Source organism: Ranitomeya imitator, chromosome 10, assembly GCF_032444005.1.
Source record: "Ranitomeya imitator isolate aRanImi1 chromosome 10, aRanImi1.pri, whole genome shotgun sequence".
Taxonomy (NCBI): domain Eukaryota; kingdom Metazoa; phylum Chordata; class Amphibia; order Anura; family Dendrobatidae; genus Ranitomeya; species Ranitomeya imitator.
Genome location: NC_091291.1, coordinates 136262019 through 136285590, shown reverse-complemented (window position 1 = coordinate 136285590; position 23572 = coordinate 136262019). Strand labels below are relative to the sequence as shown.

Sequence of the window (23572 nt, the reverse complement as noted above, 5' to 3'; positions counted from 1 at the left end):
GGGTTACCTCCTCATATTACTTTTATTATGCTGTAGGGCAGGGGTGGGGAACCTCAGGCTCATAGGTTGTAATTTACCTTTTCTTCAGTCCTCGGGCAAATTCCTGGGGACCACAGTACTTGTGTTGGCAGCTGTGTTTTGATGGTCACCAGTATTTTAATATCTTCTTTCTCTGTGAGCATGCGCACACAGCATTCACTACTGAACGCCGAGGCGCAAGCAATGAAAGATTACATCCTGACACCAGTGCCAGCATCAACACTTATTTTGTGGGTGGAGTTTGTGAACAATATGTACGGCCCCCGAAGGATGATTTAAATATCAAAATGGCCCTTTTCAGAAAAAAAGGTTCCCTACCTCTGCTCTAAGGTCTTAAGAGCCCTTAGACCATAATAAGGGATATTCAATTTGCACAGAAATAATTTTCTACGAATAGAATTTCCACAACGCAAACAGCTAGATTTTTAAATTTGCTTGATTTGCTCATCTCTAAGTACCATAGAAAATAGATAAAAGAAGCTATTGAATCTATGTAGAATGGACGATAAAGAATCAAGACAGAAGAAGAATTGACAACTACAAAATGGGGTGCTTGAGATGGATGTTATCAATACCATGGATTGCAAGAAGAACAAACTAATCAATTTTGGGAAAAAAAATCAAGCCAAACATATCACTGGAAGCAAGGATCACCAAACTACGATTTGCCTCCTGTGAACACATCATACGAAGAGAGCGATCACTGGAGAAGAACAATATGGATGGAAGAATAGAGGGAACAAGGCAAAGAGAAAGACCAGCATCCTGATGGCTTAATACTTTCAAGATAACCGTGGAGAAGACCTTGGTGGACCTATCTAGGCTTGTACAAGATCCATCTTCCCATAGAGTGTTCATTTTTCAAGTCTCCATGGCTTGAGATTAAGCTGGTTAAGAATGGTTATTATTGGTGAACATCACATCCCTGTTAGAATTTATACCTTGGGGGTCTCTAATTTCCAAATTCATTATCCAGTAGGTGTTCCGGGTAATAAGGAAATATTTAAGTAAGAGTTCATTGGCGCAAGATGCTGATTAAAAGCAGATATCTGTCAAAAATCAATTTTATCTTATTTGATTTTTGTTACTGTTTGCTCATAAATGCTTTTTTTAGAGGAAGTAAGTGTGAAAAATGTTGTCTTACTAAAGGACACAAGTAGGAAAATCAGACATCTGTCTTCTTATAATGACTTTATTGTGTGCATTTATAATATTAAATATCCAACTCCTTTGTGGAAGACATGAGTGTGAATGGATGCTCTTAAGAATTTTACCCAGGGATACATTGTGCACAATGCTTTTTATAATAAAGATAGAACAATTATTTTTTTATACACTTGAATCATGCACTAAACACAGGTTAAGGATATTTATAGGATTTAAGCTTTAAATATAACATTTGACTTGGCAACTCATCTTGTGCCATAAGCCTATATCTCTTTGTGAGCTGCAATGAATATCTAGGCCTTATAATCAATGTAGTCATTCACACCTGTTCTCTTTTTAACCTCACAGCAGTCAATGATCAAACCTTCTCCAACTAGAGCTTTCCTGACAAAATCCTCATCAAGATTCAAGCCATGGAACTTAGTATTCCCGACTGTGTAATATGTCATCTCTAAGCTACTAATTATTATAATGTGTCCTCCAGGTTTCAGTAACTTTAAGAACTTCCTCAGATATCTGATGTAATCATCTTTATCTTTGCTGATAATTTCCAGAAGCCAAGCACTGATGATACAATCTGCCGGTGGTAAGACAATCGGATCTATGATATCTTCTTTCTCGAGGTTACACTTCACAATATGTTGAAGGGCTAATTGCACTTTTCCTTCTTTGTCCTGTAACTGGTCACTGAAATAAATGAGACGCCCCCGGAAGAAGCTTGGGTGAAACGCGCGTCGGGGCGCTTGGGGGAGTCGAGACACACCGCACCATCAGGTAATACGTCCACTCTGCTGGGTAGTGTGCTTGCTATATCTTTTATGGTGAGGATATTTGGATATATAGCATAGTGTTAGGTATATGGACAAGGTTATTGCGTTGGTGTGTGGGGGCATTTAGGGCTCCACCTTGTATTTTTCTTCCCTGCACTGCACCAGAGATATTAGGATTTTTTCAGCCATCCCACCTTATGATATTTAGCAGCAGCCTTTGCAGTGGCTACGGTTATATGTTTATATATTGATTGATTTTGTGATATATTCTGCGGTGGTTATGGTTGTTGTCTCTCCCCCCATAGGACACTTTGTTTGTTTTTTGTATATCAAGTTTTGTCTTTTGTGTATGTTTTTATATTGTATTATCAATAAAAATATTATTTTTTAATCTGTATGGATCTCTTCATGCAGTGAATTGGATTTAAATCCGCTTTTGGATGACAAAATAGAAAAATGCAGCATATTGCGCTTTCCTATACAGAGAGCCACTGCAAAAAACGAATATCGTGAAATGCTTTTTGCTCTTTGGTCAATGATGATCAATTCCCACTGTGTGGCTAATCAGAGGAATACGTTGGATACATACATCAGAGCTGATCTTTGTGTACTGCCATTTTATTCCTCTAACCAAAATGTGACAGAAACGGTAAATTGAGTACCTAGGTCAACTTGAATAACCCAGTGTCACGCGACTTCACGATGGTTCTAAGGAAAACTGAATGTATCAATTCCTACTCGTTTTGGAAGCAAACGGCTAGCTCCACAATCCCTGATGATGGAAGCCATTTGCTTCCGATACACCACATCTAAAGTTTTTTACATATTAAACCATAGCGAATTTTATAGGGAAATCTGGGGCAAGTGCAATACATGTAAGGATGAACATTTTTACATAAATCTAAATATACTGGAGTGCACACATCACCTCAAGTGGTCCTTTTCATCATTTCCCATAGTGTTACTTGGTGTACTATTATTATAATAAAGTTTCTTTTTTTTGCAAACTATGGAATTTGCTATTTAACCAGCAGTTGGGGAAATTAAGGATATCTTTTGTACTGTAGAAACAATGACAGTGGAATTCCCACAATTTATGGACAAATGCTTAACCAGTTTCCTTCTACGTCAGCATGAAGTTTTGTGGCATGGCTCCAATCAAATGCTCCTGTACGTTCGTCCACCCATTTTTTCAGCTCTATGATGCATTGGTCTCTCATCTTCAGCACTATGATGTGCTTGAAAAAGGAACAGGCTGCAAACAAATGATGAACCACGGAACCAACACTGAGGTCAATCAAGATATCGCCTTTAACATGACCTGCAGAAAAAAATCCAAATATTGAAATATTTATACATAGAGATGAAACGGTCACAATATTAGTTACGAATATCTAAATATACTACTTTTACTGTAAACCATAGGCGGATTAAACATTTATTTTTTTAGTTTTATGTCTTGTGATATTCATTGACCTTTTTGCAACAAATTCTTCAGGTTGGAGACACCCTAGATTGGTACAAATTCTTTGAGAAAACCCACACACGAACAGTGAAATTTGCCTGATCTGCTCATATTTATCCTTTCCCTTTCTTTTTTTTTGGTCTTTGACCTGTTTTTCTTCCTTTTTCCACATTGGCTTCAAATTTGCTCCAAAATATCTACTGTACATGAAATCATCTTAGAGGAAGACTAAAGTTCCCACTATAGAGGAAAAGGAGGATTCAATCCAGCACACCCAACTTGGTAAAAAATATGAGTTTATTTCATCTTGTCTTTAAAAGAAGCTTAAAAAGAAACTTGATGAGATTCTGCAGCATTCTACATTGTGTAGTGTAATACACAGGGCCTGTTTTTGCTGCAGTCTCCCCCCCAAAAAAGTGAGATTTAAATTGACAACAAGTTTCTATACGTCAGTTCTGTTGGTCGTATATCTGCCAGCCACGTTCTGCCTCTTACATTGTGTAGTGTAATACACAGGGCCTGTTTTTTGCCGCAGTCTCCCCCCCAAAAAAGTGAGATTTAAATTGCAAGCTTCAAGCTGCATAGCCGGAAGTAGCAGTCGTATCTCCGGGCCGTAGACACGTATTCAGTAGGGTAAGTGCTGCATCATTCAGGTTCATACGGCCATACGATTCCCGCAGCTAGGGTGCCACGACAGCTATGTAAGGACTTCTGTGGTTGCAGCTTTGCCATAACATATTCATGCTTGTTTTTGGTAGTTGGTGTAAATACGTACATGTTGTATTGATTACTGCAAGGTTGGCATCGGTGGCCATATCCCCTAAGCACAGTATCTGTTATCTGGTTATTGTTCTTTTTCACAGAAGTGGCACTTATTCTGTTAGTGATTCCAGCAGCTGGGGGACGTATCTTCTTGCAGTTTCTAACCAATTGGTGATCTAATGGCGAGCGCAAGTGTTACCCAATATTTATTGATTTTTGTTTCTGCTTGCTCATAAATAATTTTTTTCAAAACTTAGAGGAAGTAAGTGTGAAAAGTTTTGTCTTAGTAAAGGACACAAGTAGGAAAATCGGGCATCTTTCATCTTATAATGACTTTATTGTGTGCATTTATAATATTAAAGATCCAACTCCTTGGTGGTAGACATGTGTGTGTATGGATGTTCTTCAGTATTTTCCTCAGGGATACATTGTGCATGATGCATTTTAGAATAAAGAAAGAACAATTATATTTTTATACACTTGAATCATGCACTGGGCACAGATTAAGGCTTTTTGTAGGATTTAAGCTCTACATATAACATTTGACAAGGCAACTCAACTTGTGTCATAGACCTACATCTCTTTGTGAGCTGCAATGAATATCATGGCCTTATAATCATTGTGGTCATTCACAACTGTTCTCTTTTGAACCTTACAACGATCAATGATAAAACCTTCTCCAACTAGAGCTTTCCTGGCAAAATCCTCATCATAATTCAAAGCATGGTACTTTTGTTTCCCAATTGTGTAAAATGTCATCTCTAAGCAACCAATTATCATAATGTGTCCTCCAGGTTTCAGCAACTTTAAAAACTTCCTGAGATATCTGATGTAATCATCTTTATCTTTGCAGATCATATCCAGAAGCCAAGCACTGTTGATACAATCTGCTGGTGGTAAGACGATCGGATCCATTATATTTTCTTTCTCAAGGTCACATTTCACAATATGTTGAAGGGCTGATCGCACTTTTCCTTCTTTGTCCTGTAACTGATCTCTGAAATAAATGAGAAAAATTGTGAAAATTATGGTCCCCCACTCAATACTAAATAAGACGGATTTATAGCTCAGTGGTTAGCGCTGGATCATTGACTTCCAGTTGGGGAAATACTTGAATCCTCCAAGACTATTATATATTGTTTGAATATAATTGCTTCGTTCCCTTCAAATGCATAAATCTGTAGGACTCCATTCACTTATATGAGGCCATATACTGTATAGTGTCTTATCATTCTCTGTTAATGTATTATACGCTGGCAAAAATGTTTACAAAATAGAAAAGTGCAGCAAATAGCGCTTTCCTGTACAGAGAGCCACTGCAAAAAAAGTATACCATTAAATGGTCTATGAATGATGAGGGAGACTCCATTTTGGATATATAAATTCACGCCCCATAGATTATCCAGAGATTTCCCTTGCACAGCAGGGGTGTGGCCCCCACCCATGGGACAAGTACACAATTCCCAAAAGAACAGAACTTCGCAATTTGGCCAGAGAATTAGAGGCCACCTGTTAATAAAGGCAAGGAAAAGCGGAGCTGAGACCCCTGCTGTCTTTTGTGCAAGGCGGCCAGCATCAATTATCTATCAATGTAAACTCCAGACCGAGCATCACTGACATCTAGAGATGAATTATGAGAGTACCGTGCATCTCAGGGTTAAGTCCCATATGCCACCAGAACCATGGGAGCCCTCCACACACACCCCTGCATCTCATATTTCTCTAGCTGTCCCAGATACCGAGCTATCGAGACTGGCCCTTCAGAACCTCTTAGTTGACCTAAGTTTGGACTCTCCGTATCGGTCCAGCCCCAACAAACCCATTGAGACGTCAGTCGTCCTGTTTGGACCCTTGGAATTATGACCCATCCTAGATATTGGGAATTATTTCAACTAGGAGGTCAAGGGAGGAGAATTCAGTCCAACTCAGAAGGGCGGTGGCAAATATGGGAGGGGGTGAGCTAGGGGTTAAATGCTAGCTGCACACCTTTAGCCTTTGTCAATGTTATGCCATGGAAGCCGCATCATGTCACGTGTGGAGACGGACCAGAAACTATGAAGGTACCTGTGGATATGAGAGCTTTTCTCCATCCACAAGTTAGAAGAAACGGTAACGTGACACATACAGCTAACTGCTATCCCCAACCTGTACCCTACTTTTATGTGTACTTCTGGCTGTAATATCTGTACATTACTCTGTATATATTTGTAGTACCTAGTGCGCCTTTTGGCAATTGAAATATCAATTAATTTTGGGCTGCTCTTTTATCTCGAAACCTGATTTCCCACATCTGGGAGTGTGGCTAGTATTTTCATGCTACCTGGGTTTGGTTTCTGACCTGATATAAGCTTGTTAACGGATTGGGCTAATATCTAACCAGGAATTGGTGGCAGCATACCATTCTGATGTTTTTGGGGGAGTGTGGCAGTGACAGATTGGAGGTTTATACAGTACAGACCGAAAGTTTGGACACACCTTCTCATTTAAAGATTTTTCTGTATTTTCATGACTATGATAATTGTCATTCACAATGAAGTCATCAAAACTATGAATTAACACATGTGGAATTATATACTTAACAAAAAAGTGTGAAACAACTGAAAATGTGTCTTATATTCTAGGTTCTTCAAAGTAGCCACCTTTTGCTTTGATGACTGCTTTGCTCACTCTTGGCATTCTCTTGATGAGCTTCAAGAGGTAGTCACCGGAAATGGTTTTCACTTCACAGGTGTGCCCTGTCAGGTTTAATAAGTGGGATTTATTGTCTTATAAATGGTGTTGGGACCATCAGTTGTGTTGAGCAGACGTCTGGTGGATACACAGCTGATAGTCCTACTGAATAGACTGTTAGAATTTTTATTATGGCAAGAAAATACTCAAGCTACTTACCGGTAGCAGTGTTTTTCAGGAGCCCATGACAGCACTAACGAGAGAGGGGATCCGCCCTTCAGGGACAGGAAACCTACAGAGATAAAAGGGCGGCACCTCTCTCCCGCATCAGTTGGATTACAGAGCATGAGAGGACCTCCTTGGTTAGTAGCACATAAACAATTTATACATTTCACCCTGTGATTAAACTTAAAAATGTATATAAACAAGTGGTGATAAGCCATACCAGCCTAGAGGAAGGGAATATAGGAGTGCTTTCATGGGCTCCTGAAAAACACCGCTACCGTTAAGTAGCTTGAGTATTCATGCAGTCACCATGACAGCACTAACGAGAGATTTACAGAGAAAAAAGTGTTAGGGAGGGACTACTGCTTCCAGCACCCTTCTACCAAACGTGAGATCGGAGGAGCCACCCAGATCTAATCTATGATGCTTAAAGAAAGTAGACGGAGATGACCATGTGGCCGCCTTACATATATCCTCAATCGACACTTCCGACCTTTCTGCCCAGGATGTCGCCATGGCCCAAGTGGAATGAGCTCTTATACCTTCCGGGACTTCTAGGCCACCTGCTGAATAAGCCAAAGATATCCCTTCCATAATCCATCTACCTAAGGTGTTTTTGGACACCCTAAACCCTTTCCTGACCCCCTGAAAGGATATGAACAAACAACCATCTTTTTTCCAAGTGTCTGTTAAAGTTATATATCTGAGTAGACATCTTTTAACATCTAATGAATGGAGTTTGAGTTCTTTTTGATTTTTAGGATTAGGAAAAAAGTGGGGAGATTTATTTCCTGAAGTCTGTGGAACTTTGATGCTACCTTAGGAAGGTAAGGAGGATCCGTTCTTAATACTACTCTATCGTTTCTAAACTGGAAGTATTAAGGCTGTCTAGAGAGGGCTTGTAGGTCACTAACTCTTCTTGCTGATGTAAGAGCAACTAAAAGAGCTGTTTTAAAAGACAGGATTTTTATAGGAGCAGAATCAATAGGCTCAAAGGGGGGTTCAGTTAAAGCTGTAAGTACCAAGTTTAAGTCCCACGGGGCTAGTTTTTTCTTAACAATGGGTCTTGACCTAGCCGCTGCTTTGATAAATCTAGCAACCCAGTAATTGTTAGCTAAATTACAATTGTATAAAGCCCCTAAAGCTGATACATGCACTTGGGTAGAAGTAATAAGATGTATAATTATGTGCTTAATTCTAAAACTCTGGGCAAAACCGTCAATGAAAAAGACCTGGGTGTATGGGTGGATGACAAACTTAAATTCAGTGGCCAGTGTCAGGCAGCGGCTACAAAGGCAAATAAAATAATGGGATGCATTAAAAGAGGCATAGATGCTCATGAGGAGAATATAATTTTACCTCTATACAAGTCACTAGTTCGACCACACTTAGAATACTGTGCACAGTTCTGGTCTCCGGTGTTTAAGAAAGACATAGCTGAACTGGAGCGGGTGCAGAGAAGAGCGACCAAGGTTATTAGAGGACTGGGGGCTCTGCAATACCAAGATAGGTTATTACACTTGGGGCTATTTAGTTTGGAAAAACGAAGACTAAGGGGTGATCTTATTTTAATGTATAAATATATGAGGGGACAGTACAAAGACCTTTCTGATGATCTTTTTAATCATAGACCTGAAACAGGGACAAGGGGGCATCCTCTGCGGTTGGAGGAAAAAAGGTTTAAGCATAATAACAGACGCGGATTCTTTACTGTAAGAGCAGTGAGACTATGGAACTCTCTGCCGTATGATGTTGTAATGAGTGATTCATTACTTAAATTTAAGAGGGGACTGGATACCTTTCTGGAAAAGTATAATGTTACAGGGTATATACACTAGATTCCTTGATAGGGCGTTGATCCAGGGAACTAGTCTGATTGCCGTATGTGGAGTCGGGAAGGAATTTTTTTCCCCAATGTGGAGCTTACTCTTTGCCACATGGGGTTTTTTTTGCCTTCCTCTGGATCAACATGTTAGGGCATGTTAGGTTAGGCTATGGGTTGAACTAGATGGACATATAGTCTTCCTTCAACCTTAATAACTATGTAACTATGTAACTATGTAAGGGTGCTAGTGGCTAGCCCCATCTCCAGACCCCTCTGTAGGAACTCCAGAACTTTAGTAATACTGATTTTCTGACCAATCTCTACTCCTGAAACAGTTAAGATTTTTTCCAGACTCAAACATAAATATTCGTTGTGGAAACCTTCCTACTTTTAAGTAAAGTATTAATCAGTCTTTGTGAAAACCCCTTCCTTTTCAGTAATGACCCTTCAAATTCCATGCCGCCAGATGTAATTTGGACACTCGTGGATGGAAAATTGGACCTTGGGAGAGGAGGTCTGGGAGTTCTGGAAGAATCCAAGGCTGGGAAACAGACATTTTCCTCAGCCACGGAAACCACGGCCTCCTGGGCCAGAATGGCGCTATAAGGATTACTCAAGCTCTGTCCTCCCGTATCTTCCTCAGAATCGGGATCAAGTTCAGTGAGGAAAAGTCATAGGCTATGTTGAAACGCCATGGAATTAGGAGGTTGTCCACCGCGTACTGATTGTCCCTGGGGTTTAGGGAGCAAAACTGGTGACTCTTTTTGTTCTCTTTGCTGGCGAAGAGGTCTATATTCGGGCACCCCTATAGAAGTGTGATCTGATTGAAGACGGTCTGATTGAGAACCCAATCTCTTTGCCTGAGTTTTCTGTGACTTAGGTAATCTGCCACAATGTTGTGTTTTCCCTTTATATGAAGAGATGTGAGTGACAGTAGATGAGTTTCGGCTATTTGAAAGATACCACCCTCCACTTCCATTAAAGATCTGGACCGGGTTCCCCCCTGATGATTAATATAAGCTACCATTACCTGATTGTCCGAAAATAGCCTGACGTGTCGGCCCTGTAAGAACATAAGGAAATAACTCAGAGCTCGTTCTACCGCCAATTACTCTTTAAGGTTGGAGGATAGGTTTTGCTCGGACTGTGACCAAACTCCCTGGACCCACATATCACCCATATGTGCTCCCCATCCCGTGGGGCTAGCATCTGTGGTCACCACTCGAGATATCTGGTTTATCCGGGGGACACCTGTCCGCAAGTTTGGCGTGTGTAACCACCAACGTAAGGATTGTATAGAAGCCTCCGACAAGGAAAAGGTACAATCAAGGTGGCCTTCTGACGATGAGTATTGTACAGTATATCCCACTGTAAGAATCTAGTGTGGTACTGGGCCCAAAGAACCGCCGGGATACAAGACGTGAGTGAGCCTAACAGTGACATTGCCCCTCTTAACGTGACTGATGGATTGTTAATGACTTTGAGTATCTGTTGTCGAATTTTGTCTATCTTTGTATCTGGTAGGCGGCATTCTTGCACCTTGGAGTCTAAGATGAGACCCAGGAATTCTTGTACTGTTAGGGGTTGTAAACGTGATTTTTTAAAATTAATAATCCATCCCAAACTTTGTAAGGCTGCAATTACTTTTGTTAGTTGGGCCGAGCAGTGTGAATCTGAGTGTCCTATGATTAATAGGTCATCCAGATATGGATCCACTAGAATATCTTGTTCATGAAGATGTGCGATGACCTCCACCATTATCTTTGTGAAAACACGAGTGGCAACTGCAACACCGAATTGGAGGGCCCTTTATTGGAAGTGTTTTACTTTTCCGCCTAGTGAGACTGCCACCTTTAAAAACTGTTGGTGGTCTTCATGTATAGGGACTATCATAGATCTTTAAGACCTAAGACGACCATGAAACACTTGTGAAACAATAACTTTATTGCTGTTTTTACAGACTCCATTTTAAATGATTGGACCCATAGGAACTTACTCAGGCCTTTAACCCCTTCATGACCCAGCCTATTTTGACCTTAAAGACCTTGCCGTTTTTTGCAATTCTGACCAGTGTCCCTTCATGAGGTAATAACTCAGGAACGCTTCAATGGATCCTAGCGGTTCTGAGATTGTTTTTTCGTGACATATTGGGCTTCATGTTAGGGGTAAATTTAGGTCAATAAATTCTGAGTTTATTTGTGATAAAAACGGAAATTTGGCGAAAATTTTGAAAATATCGCAATTTTCACATTTTGAATTTTTATTCTGTTAAACCAGAGAGTTATGTGACACAAAATAGTTAATAAATAACATTTCCCACACGTCTACTTTACATCAGCACAATTTTGGAAACAAATTTTTTTTTTGCTAGGAAGTTATAAGGGTTAAAATTTGACCAGCGATTTCTCATTTTTACAACGAAATTTACAAAACCATTTTTTTTAGGGACCACCTCACATTTGAAGTCAGTTTGAGGGGTCTATATGGCTGAAAATACCCAAAAGTGACACCATTCTAAAAACTGCACCCCTCAAGGTACTCAAAACCACATTCAAGAAGTTTATTAACCCTTCAGGTGCTTCACAGCAGCAGAAGCAACATGGAAGGAAAAAATGAACATTTAACTTTTTAGTCACAAAAATGATTTTTCAGCAACAATTTTTTTATTTTCCCAATGGTAAAAGGAGAAACTGAACCACGTACGTTGTTGTCCAATTTGTCCTGAGTACGCTGATACCTCATATGTGGGGGTAAACCACTGTTTGGGCGCACGGCAGGGCTTGGAAGGGAAGGAGCGCCATTTGACTTTTTGAATGAAAAATTGGCTGCACTCTTTAGCGGACACCATGTCACATTTGGAGAGCCCCCGTGTGCCTAAAAATTGGAGCTCCCCCACAAGTGACCCCATTTTGGAAACTAGACGCCCCAAGGAACTTATCTAGATGCATAGTGAGCCCTTTAAACCCCCAGGTGCTTCACAAATTGATCCGTAAAAATGAAAAAGTACTTTTTTTTCACAAAAAAATTCTTTTAGCCTCAATTTTTTCATTTTCACATGGACAACAGGATAAAATGGATCCTAAAATTTGTTTGGCAATTTCTCCTGAGTACACCGATACTTCACATGTGGGGGTAAACCACTGTTTGGGCACATGGTAAGGCTCGGAAGGGAAGGAGCGCCATTTGACTTTTTGAATGAAAAATTATCTCCATCGTTAGCGGACACCATGTCGCGTTTGGAGAGACCCTGTGTGCTTAAACATTGGAGCTCCCCCACAAGTGACCCCATTTTGGAAACTGGACCCCCCAAGGAACTTATCTAGATGCCTAGTGAGCACTTTAAACCCTCAGGTGCTTCACAAATTGATCCGTAAAAATGAAAAAGTACTTTTTTTTTCACAAAAAATTTATTTTCGCCTCAATTTTTTCATTTTCACATGGGCAATAGGATAAAATGGATCCTAAAATTTGTTGAGCAATTTCTCCCGAGTACGCCGATACCTCATATGTGGGGGTAAACCACTGTTTGGGCACACGGCAGGGCTCGGAAGGGAAGGCGCGCCTTTTAACTTTTTGAATGGAAAATTAGCTCCAATTGTTAGCGGACACCATGTCGCATTTGGAGAGCCCCTGTGTGCCTATGCAATGGAGCTCCCCCACAAGTGACCCCATTTTGGAAACTAGACCCCCCAAGGAACTTATCTAGATGCATACTGAGCACTTTAAACCCCCAGGTGCTTCACAGAAGTTTATAATGCAGAGCCATGAAAATAAAAAATAATTTTTCTTTTCTCAAAAATGATTTTTTAGCCTGGAATTTCCTATTTTGCCAATGGTAATAGGAGAAATTGGACCACAAATGTTGTTGTCCAGTTTGTCCTGAGTATGCAGATACCCCATATGTGGGGGTAAACCACTGTTTGGGCGCACGGCAGGGCTCAGAAGGGAAGGCACGCCATTTGGCTTTTTAAATGGAAAATTATCTCCAATCATTAGCGGACACCATGTCGCGTTTGGAGAGCCCCTGTGTGCCTAAACATTGGAGATCCCCCACAAATTACCCCATTTTGGAAACTAGACCCCCAAAGGAACTAATCTAGATGTGTAGTGAGCACTTTGAACCCTCAAGTGCTTCACAGAAGTTTATAACGCAGAGCCATGAAAATAAAAAAAAAAAAATTATTTTCTCAAAAATGAATTTTAGCCCGCAATTTTTTATTTTCCCAAGGGTAACAGGAGAAATTTGACCCCAAAAGTTGTTGTCCAGTTTCTCCTGAGTACGCTGATACCCCATATGTGGGGGTAAACCACTGTTTAGGCACATGCTGGGGCTCGGAAGTGAAGTAGTGACGTTTTGAAATGCAGACTTTGATGGAATGCTCTGTGGGCGTCACGTTGCGTTTGCAGAGCCCCTGATGTGGCTAAACAGTAGAAACCCCCCACAAGTGACCCCATTTTGGAAACTAGACCCCGAAAGGAACTTATCTAGATGTGAGGTGAGCACTTTGAACCCCCAAGTGCTTCACAGAAGTTCATAACACAGAGCAGTGAAAATAATAAATACGTTTTCTTTCCTCAAAAATAATTTTTTAGCCCAGAATTTTTTATTTTCCCAAGGGTTACAGGAGAAATTGGACCACAAAAGTTGTTGTCCAGTTTCTCCTGAGTACGCTGATACCCCATGTGTGGGGGTAAACCACTGTTTGGGCACACGTGGGGGCTCAGAAGGGAAGTAGTGACTTTTGAAATGCAGACTTTGATGGAATGGTCTGCGGGCGTCACATTGCGTTTGCAGAGCCCCTGGTGTGCCTAAACAGTAGAAACCCCCCACAAGTGACCCCATTTTGGAAACTAGACCCCCAAAGGAACTTATCTAGATGTGTGGTGAGCACTTTCAACCCCCAAGTGCTTTACAGAAGTTTATAACGCAGAGCCGTGAAAATAATAAATACGTTTTCTTTCCTCAAAAATAATTTTTTAGCCCAGAATTTTTTATTTTCCCAAGGGTTACAGGAGAAATTGGACCACAAAAGTTGTTGTCCAGTTTCTCCTGAGTACGCTGATGCCGCATGTGTGGGGGTAAACCACTGTTTGGGCACACGTGGGGGCTCAGAAGGGAAGTAGTGACTTTTGAAATGCAGACTTTGATGGAATGGTCTGCGGGCGTCACGTTGCGTTTGCAGAGCCCCTGGTGTGCCTAAACAGTAGAAACCCCCCACAAGTGACCCCATTTTGGAAACTAGACCCACCAAGGAACTTATCTAGATATGTGGTGAGCACTTTGAACCCCCAAGTGCTTCACAGATGTTTACAACGCAGAGCCGTGAAAATAAAAAAACATTTTTCTTTCCTCAAAAATGATGTTTTAGCAAGCAATTTTTTATTTTCTCAAGGGTAACAGGAGAAATTGGACCCCAGTAATTGTTGCGCAGTTTGTCCTGAGTATGCTGGTACCCCATATGTGGGGGTAAACCACTGTTTGGGCACACGTCGGGGTTCGGAAGTGAGGGAGCACCATTTGAATATTTGAATACAAGATTGGCTGGAATCAATGGTGGCGCCATGTTGCGTTTGGAGACCCCCTGAAGTGCCTAAACAGTGGAAACCCCTCAATTCTACCTCCAACACTAACCCCAACACACCCCTAACCCTAATCCCAACTGTAGCCATAACCCTAAACACAACCCTAACCGCAACACACCCCTAACCACAACCCTAACCCCAACACACCCCTAACCCTAACCACAACCCTAATTCCAACCCAACTCTAAGGCTATGTGCCAACGTTGCGGATTCGTATGAGATTTTTCAGCATTATTTTTGAAAAATCCGCGGGTAAAAGGCACTGCGTTTTACCTGTGGATTTACCGTGGATTTCCAGTGTTTTTTGTGCGGATTTCACCTGTGGATTCCTATTGAGGAACAGGTGTAAAACGCTGCGGAATCCGCACAAAGAATTGGCATGCTGCGGAAGATACAACGCAGCGTTCCCGCGCGGTATTTTCTGCACCATGGGCACAGCGGATTTGGTTTTCCATATGTTTACATGGTACTGTAAACCTGATGGAACACTGCTGCGGATCCGCAGCGGCCAATCCGCACCGTGTGCACATAGCCTAATTCTAAAGGTATGTGCACACGCTGCGGAAAACGCTGTGGATCCGCAGCAGTTTCCCATGAGTTTACAGTTCAATGTAAACCTATGGGAAACAAAAATCGCTGTACACATGCTGCGGAAAAACTGCACGGAAACGCAGCGGTTTACATTCCGCAGCATGTCACTTCTTTCTGCGGATTCCGCAGCGGTTTTACAACTGCTCCAATAGAAAATCGCAGTTGTAAAACCGCAGTGAAATGCGCAGAAAAACCGCGGTAAATCCACGATAAATCGGCAGCGGTTTAGCACTGTGGATTTTTCAAATCCGCTGCGGAAAAATCCGCATAGGACCAGAATACGTGTGCACATACCGAAACCCTAGCCCTAACCCTAGCCCTAACCCTACCCCTAACCCTACCCCTAACCCTAACCCTACCCCTAACCCTAACCCTAGCCCTAACCCTACCCCTAACCCTACCCCTAACCCTACCCCTAACCCTAACCCTACCCCTAACCCTACCCCTAACCCTAACCTTAGTTCTTACCCCAACCTTAGTGAAAAAAAAAAAATTCTTTATTTTTTTTATTGTCCCTATCTATGGGGGTGACAAGGGGGGGGGTCATTTACTATTTTTTTTATTTTGATCACTGAGATAGGTTATATCTCAGTGATCAAAATTCACTCTGGAACGAATCTGCCGGCCGGCAGATTCGGCGGGCGCACTGCACATGCGCCCGCCATTTTGGAAGATGGCGGTGCCCAGGAAAGAAGACGGACGGACCTCGGGCGGCCAGGTAAGTATAAGGGGGGGGAGATCAGGGCACGGGGGGGCGTCGGAGCACGGGGGGGGGGTGGATCGGATCATGGGGGGGGTGGATCGGAACACGGGAGGGAGGATTGGAGCACGGGGAAGGATTGGAGCACGGGGTGAGGGATCGCTGTGCGGGGGGGGGTGGATCGGAGCACGGGGGGGTCGCTGTGTGCGGGGGGGGATCGGAGTGCGGGGGGGTTTGATTGGAGCGCGGGGGGTGTGATTGGTGCACGGGCAAGCGGACAGGAGGACGGGGGAGCGGAGCACAGGACGGAGGGGAGCGGACCACAGATCGGGGGGCTGGGGGGGCGATCGGAGGAGTGGGGTGGGTGCACATAAGTGTTTCCAGCCATGGCCGATGATATTGCAGCATCGGCCATGGCTGGATTGTAATATTTCACCAGTTTTTTAGGTGAAATATTACAAATCGCTCTGATTGGCAGTTTCACTTTCAACAGCCAATCAGAGCGATTGTAGCCACGAGGGGGTGAAGCCACCCCCCCTGGGCTAAACTACCACTCCCCCTGTCCCTGCAGATCAGGTGAAATGGGAGTTAACCCTTTCACCCGGCCTGCAGGGACGCGATCTTTCCATGACGCATATGCTGCGTCATGGGTCGGAATGGCACCGACTTTCATGACGCAGCGTATGCGTCAAAGGTCGGGAAGGGGTTAAGATTGATGATAGTATGAAAGGAATCGTCTGGCTTTTTAATCAAGAAGAGGGGGGAATAAAATCCCTTACCTCTCTGTGCTTCAGGATCTTCCACCAATACACCCTTTTGTTGAAGTTCCTGGACCTCAGACTCTAATGCCAGTTGTTCTGCAGGTGAAGAATGTACAGGTGTTACCATACAGGAAAGAAATATATCTTGGTACCGTGTAACCTGTTCTAAACCGTACCCTAAGTCTTCTGAAGGGAAATACGCTACTGTTACTGTTGTGTTGGGTTAGCTTCGGACCCGTTTAATCGAAGCTGGTGGCGGCGATACCGTGTGCAGACTGTTGAGTGATGCTGCAGTGACTGCGGCGTTGATATTTATTGTTCCTGCCTGAGTGGGAGTAGTTATCGCGTCGCTGCAGCGTGCCCAATAGCCAGTACATAGCAGGCAGCCTTTCTGGCGACTAATTACCCAGGGTGCAGTACCTAATCTGACCTGAGAGTAAGGGGGGCGCCAGAGAGCTGCAAGTGTTAAGTGGAACTGTAAGTGGGATATACATAAATCCCTGCAGTTTGTGGTATATTGAAAGCAGTGGGATACCTAGAATAAGCTCCTGCTGTAAACTAAGAGGTCAATAGCCTTGTGTGTGTTTTTTCATCACATTGTAGCAGTAGAGGGATAACTAAGATAAGCCCCCCTGCACGTGTGATAGCCGTCTGTTGGCCTCAAGTCACCTCAATCTGTGATGTAGGGGTGACGGTCACGGTGGGAATCCTGACCAATTGGTGACAGCGGTCAGGGGAATCGTGACAATTGGTTAGCCGTGTTAGAGACCTGTGTAGTCTCGAAAGCTTGCAATTTGTTACCATCTTTTCAGTTAGCCATTAAAAGGTATCAACCACTGAGGACTCTCAATTCTAAATATTTTTCAGGTGTTACCAGAAATTTATCATTAGGAATGTTCTGAAAATCAAACTTTAGTCCTGATTTAATTATGTTTAGGACACATGGGCTACTAGAAATATTTAGCCAAGCCAGATAGAAGGCCAAAAGCCTGCCTCCCACCCGGTCTGGCAGTCATTGTCTCTACCTTTCTTCCTATTGGTGTCATATCTGGACCTTTCTCTATTAGATCTTGTACGGTCAAACCACCTTCTATTAGTACCCCATCTGTAGGAGGGTCTTCCTAAGTAAGGGAAACGTTTCTTACTATCCCCTGCTTTCTCCAATAGTTCATCTAGAACTGATCCGAACAAGTGCGCCCCCTCACATGGAACACTGCACAGTTTTTATCTGGCCTGCATGTCACCCGGCCAACATTTTAGCCAAATGGCTGTACGAGCAGCAAAGGGCTGCTGATCTGGCTGCCAGCTTCACAGAATCTGCAGAAGCATATGAAAGGTATGCTGCCGTTCCTTGAACCATAGAAAGAGAGGATGAAATCTCATTCCTCGGAGTCTTGCTTTCAAGTTGATCTAAACTGTCCAACCACACTATCATAGAACGTGCTGTACAGGTGGCTGCAATTGACAGCTTGAGAGCTCAAGCTGATGTTTCCCAAGCCCCTTTAAGAAACACATCAGCTCTCCTGTCCAACGGGTCCTTTATAGTTCCCAAATCCTCAAATGGTAGAGAGGATTTCTTGGAAGTTTTGGCTATGGCAGCAACGAGTTTTGGGGCCTTATCCCATGCTGAGGATGCTGACTCCTCAAAAGGGTTTTTCCTTTTAAATGATGGCGGAAGAGAACCTTTCCTCTCAGGTTTCTTCCACTCTCGAAGAATAAAGGACTTCACCTTATCAACCACCGGAAAACATCTACGAGATTTCTGGTCTAGCCCTTTAAACATGACATCCTGCATAGATTTCTCTGACGGGGACTCTTCAATCCCCATAGTATTATTTACCGCTTTAACCAGCCGGTCTATCCGGTCAAAAGAAAAACATGAATGACCGGACTCAGTCTCTGAAGAAAAAGATGAAGAATGAGGGGACTCTGATCTTAGCTCCCCTGAATCCCTGTCCTCAAATGAAACTGGGGATCTGGGTTCTCTTCCCCTGATATCTCTATCCTGAGAAAGGGATTTGACCGAACCTCTAACCTCCTGCCTGACCATCTGTTTCAGGCTGGTTACAAAGTCTGGCATCTCCTTCGCTATCAAATGCTGCATACAAGGTCCGCATAGCTTCTTTATGTGGTTGTCCGGTAAAGGAACTCCACATTCAGCACATTCTCTATGCTTAGTTTTAGTGGACTGTTTCTTTCCCTGATATAAAAGGAGAGAGGGAACATAAGGGGAGACACACATCACCAAGTGAACTTTCTCAGAGATCACTTACCCCTGGAAAGTAATTGAGTGGTACCGTAGACTGCGAGGGATCCTTCACAGCCGGTGCATCATCTTTACGGCTTGAGGATCTACCAGGCTTAAGATTCTGGCTGGTCCTTTTCCTTTCCGGGTGACTACTGCCACTGGACCTTCGCTGAATAGCCAACACTTGGGGCTCCTCCATGGAACGAGACTGCTGTTCTGGAGATTGCTGAATTGCACCATGCTCCTGAGACTCCATTTTCCAATAAGAATAAGGAGCCCGTATTAGTCCCAAAGGGATCTCTTAAATAGCCTGGTCCCCCTCTGGTACCTCCCCCGGATGGGGTCAGCAGGCCAATCCAGGTGAACTGCCTGGTGCATAGTATAGGGGAGGCCCTTTCCCCACAAGCCCGCCCCCTTATCAGAACCATCCCCACCAGCTGTGCCACGCATCACTCCTAATGGCTTCACCTGACCCGGGAGTCGCCAAGCGTCCGCATTCCCACGTTGTGTACTGCAGTGCGCCGTCATATTCACTACCGCAGCCCCACTGTGCATGCGCCAGGCGTCATCACTCCTCGTCGGGCACAATCTACAGGGCACCGCCATATTCACCGCTGTGGCCTCACTGCACATGTGCTGCGCGTCATCACTCCTCGCCGGCCATAATCAACAGGGCGCCACCATAATCACCACCGCGGCCCAACCGCACATGCGCTGCCGACAATCACCAGGCCTCCTTCTGTGCGCCGCTGTGACCGGAACGCCAACCAAGCCACATGTGCGATACACCCCTGTCCGACCGGAAGAGGACGGCAGCTCCACCGCAGGGCTCTGGAAGACAGGGCCTCGCATAATAAACAGACCTCTACCTGCGGTGATGGGACACCTCAAAGTCAGCACTCCCCCTGAAGGCTGCTTTCCCCTGCTGCCTACATCCACAGCCCTCTGTGGAGTGGCACCTCCTAGACTCCACAAAATACCGAGGAAGGGGATCTCCCGCCTCCTGAACCGGTCTGCCGGGCCTGGGCATAGTCTTCCATCTTCACCTTTCTTCATAAGGTATGTCTGCAGGGTCCCCTGTCAGGGTCAGGAAACCAACTGATGCGGGAGAGAGGTGCCACCCTTTTATCTCTGTAGGTTTCCTGTCCCTGAAGAGCGGATCCCTTCTCTTGTTAGTGCTGTCATGGTGACTGAATAAAAAGCAGCTAAGTAAAGAAAAACAAGTGGCCATCATTACTTTAATGACTGCTTTGCACACTCTTGGCATTCTCTTGATGAGCTTCAAGAAGTAGTCACCAGAAATGGTCTTCAAACAATCTTGAAGGAGTTTCAAGAGATGTTTAGCACTTGTTGGCCCTTTTGCCTTCACTCTGCAGTCCAGCTCACCCCAAACCATCTCGATTGGGTTCAGGTCTGGTGACTGTGGAGGCCAAGTCATCTGGCATAGCACGCCATCACTCTCTTTCTTGGTCAAGTAGCCCTTACACAGCCTGGAGGTGTGTTTGGGGTCATTGTCCTGTTGAAAAATAAATGATGGTCCAACTAAACGCAAACCGGATGAAATAGCATGCCGCTGCAAGATGCTATGGTAGCCATGCTGGTTCAGTATGCCTTCAATTTTGAATAAATCCCCAACAGTGTCACCAGCAAAGCACTCCCACACCATCACACCTCCTCCTCCATGCTTCACAGTGGGAACCAGGCATGTAGAGTCCATCCGTTCACCTTTTCTGTGTCGCACAAAGACACGGTGGTTGGAACCGAAGATCTCAAATTTGGACTCATCAGACCAAAGCACAGATTTCCACTGGTCTAATGTCCATTCCTTGTGTTCTTTAGCCCAAACAAGTCTCTTCTGCTTGTTGCCTGTTCTTAGCATTGGTTTCCTAGCAGCTATTTTACCAGGAAGGCCTGCTGCACAAAGTCTCCTCTTAACAGTTGTTGTAGAGATGTGTCTGCTGCTAGAACTCTGTATAGCATTGACCTGGTCTCTAATCTGAGCTGCTGATAACCTGCGATTTCTGAGGCTGGTGACTTGGATAAACTTATCCTCAGAAGCAGAGGTGACTCTTGGTCTTCCTTTCCTGGGGCGGTCCTCATGTGAGCCAGTTTCTTTGTAGCGCTTGATGGTTTTTGCCACTGCACTTGGGGACACTTTCAAAGTTTGCCCAATTTTTCGGACTGACTGACCTTCATATCTTAAAGTAATGATGGCCACTCGTTTTTCTTTACTTAGCTGCTTTTTTCTTGCCATAATACAAATTCTAACAGTCTATTCAGTAGGACTATCAGCTGTGTATCCACCAGACTTCTCCACAACACAACTGATAGTCCCATCCCTATTTATAAGGCAAGAAATCCCACTTATTAAACCTGACAGGGCACACCTGTGAAGTGAAGACCATTCCCGGTGACTACCTCTTGAAGCTCATCAAAAGAATGCCAAGCGTGTGCAAAGCAGTCATCAAAGCAAAAGGTGGCTACTTTAAAGAACCTAGAATATAAGACATAATTTCAGTTGTTTCACACTTTTTTGTTAAGTATATAATTCCACATGTGCTAACTCATAGTTTTGATGCCTTTAGTGTGAATGTACAATTTTCATAGTCATGAAAATACAGAAAAATCTTTAAATGAGAAGGTGTGTCCAAACTTTTGGTCTGAACTGTAGCTGAAGAGCCATCCGTAACATCCAGAGGTATAACACGATCCTGAGCAAGACGCTGGGACCGATGTCTGTGCTGAGCAGCAATCCCAATGGCAGGACCAGAATGGGAGACCACAGCACCAGACAATGCTTGTGATCTATCCTGGGAAGCGGGAGAATCCCGGCACCTAACAGCCCCAATAACCAGTACGTGACAGGGAAGACTCTCCAGCGACTACTTATCCTAGGTGCAGTTCCCTGACTGACCTGAAGGTAAGGGGGGGGAGGGTGTGCCAGAGAGCTGTGACTGTGTAAGCTCTGTCACAGAATGGTAATGGCGGGGGGATATCCATATCCCCCGGCACTCGTGTGTTTTCTTCACGTGCTCAATTTTTGCTCTTTGGTCAATGATAACTAATTCCCACTGTATGGCTAATCAGAAGAATACATGGGATATATACAATAGAGCTGATCTTTGTATAGTGCCATATTATTCCTCTAACCAAAATGTGACAGAATCTAAGCCTTACTGTGCCATTCCAACAATACTCATTACTCTACAGCTACAAAAAGGGTGAATTTTCTTAGTGGCATCTAAATTTTATTTTAAAATAGGTTGTGCTTGCAAAATAAGGTAGAGAAAAGATACACAATATTACACTGAGACCGCAGTCATAGCATTTGTTATAAGAATAGTATGCCAACTAGCACTATGGGAAATGATGAAAAGGACCACTTGGGGTGATGTATATATGGCACCCCAGGAGTTCAGGTACCACAGTGGTATTGCCTTCCTCTCGGGGAGGGTAATGCCATGCCTGGAGGCAGGTGGAATCCCTTTGACAGGTATTCAGCACATACTACACTGTTCTGACTCTGGACCAGAAGGGGGAGCTCTACTACCGACTTGAGGGGAGCTGCTCTCTCTGGTCAGGAGGAGGAGTCAGTTGCTAGGCAGTGAGAGTTGACAGTTGGTAGCAGACAGTGAAGGAGCACAGAAGGACTTAGGAGCTAGAGTAAGGCTGTGACTGGGCCTCTCTAACCTGAGCGCAGAAACCGGGCATCGGGAGCCCAATGTCATGAGGAACTACAAGTCCCACGGCAGAACCGAAGGGCAGGAAACTAAAAGGGACTTGCCCACATAATACCTGAGGTACAGCAGCAATCAGAGTCCGGAGTCACCGTTGACAGAGACCCCAAAGAAACGGCTCAAGTTGCCTACTGTGCAGGGGAAGAAAGAGGAGCTTCTTAGACAACTACAGGCAGCAAGGGACTACAGATCAGTGCATAGTGGAAGGATCCCAAACTGACCTGTCAAGGGGATTTCCACTTGTCTTCAGGCTGCCTAAACTCCATCTATACCTGTTGCCAGTGCCCTGGACCGAGGATGCTTAACATCAGTAAACCAGGTAAAGACTGCAACCCTGTGTCCTACATTTATTTGCTGGCAGCTGGCATTCACCATCCCTGCCAAATACACCGGGAGCCCTATGGACCAACTTCACCTGTGTGAAGTGAGACCATCTTTGCTGCAGCACCATCGCCCCCAGAGGACCCCTTTTAGCAGCGTTGGTCACCCTTGACCGAGAACCACAGTGGCGTCACAAAGTTTCATTATTTCCACAACCCCTTTAAAAACCGTCACTTTTACTTGGGTGCCCAGGGCCATGGACCGGGTCACTGCCACCGTGACCTCCCCTTTAATTGTGACCGGACCGGTACCGAGTACCCCACTGCCCTGGCAGGCAACTCATATACACTCCTGTATATTTAGACTTATGTAAAAATGTTATGCTTACATGTATTGCAGTTGCTCCAGATTTTCCATTAAAATTCGCTATGGTTCAATATGTAAAAAACTTTAGCTGTGGCTCGCACAAGTTTCCTACACATGGAACTGAGGATGAAACATCCAAATAAACCCCGTTCGGTGAAGGACTAAGTATTGCTAATTACATGTGGGCTTAATCGTTGTTTGGCAGTGCCAATTGCCGCCCTGAAATGTCTTTAAGCAAGGACTTATTATTCCCATGTCTGCTAATATACGTCCATTTTGAAATATCTAATATGAATATGATAACATTGCACACTGAATAAAATGACCAGAATACGCCAACCT

The 23572-nt window shown here is 43.8% G+C and overlaps 2 protein-coding genes across 2 annotated transcripts in view; both read right to left on the bottom strand.

Annotated features, from left to right (window-relative positions):
* Positions 1 to 1215: 1215 nt before the first annotated feature.
* LOC138651086 (nicotinamide N-methyltransferase-like) overlaps positions 1216 to 23572 on the bottom strand; it is a 48018-nt gene continuing 25661 nt past the window's right edge. The window contains exons 2-3 of the mRNA XM_069741070.1: positions 3090 to 3297; positions 1216 to 1893 (exon numbers count right to left, since the gene is read on the bottom strand). Coding sequence (XP_069597171.1) covers positions 1500 to 1893; positions 3090 to 3297 — 602 coding nt within the window. The 3' untranslated portion in view covers positions 1216 to 1499. The remainder of the gene's footprint in view (positions 1894 to 3089; positions 3298 to 23572) is intronic.
* Positions 4521 to 23572, bottom strand: part of LOC138651087 (nicotinamide N-methyltransferase-like) — a 29312-nt gene continuing 10260 nt past the window's right edge. The window contains exon 3 of the mRNA XM_069741071.1: positions 4521 to 5200. Coding sequence (XP_069597172.1) covers positions 4777 to 5200 — 424 coding nt within the window. The 3' untranslated portion in view covers positions 4521 to 4776. The remainder of the gene's footprint in view (positions 5201 to 23572) is intronic.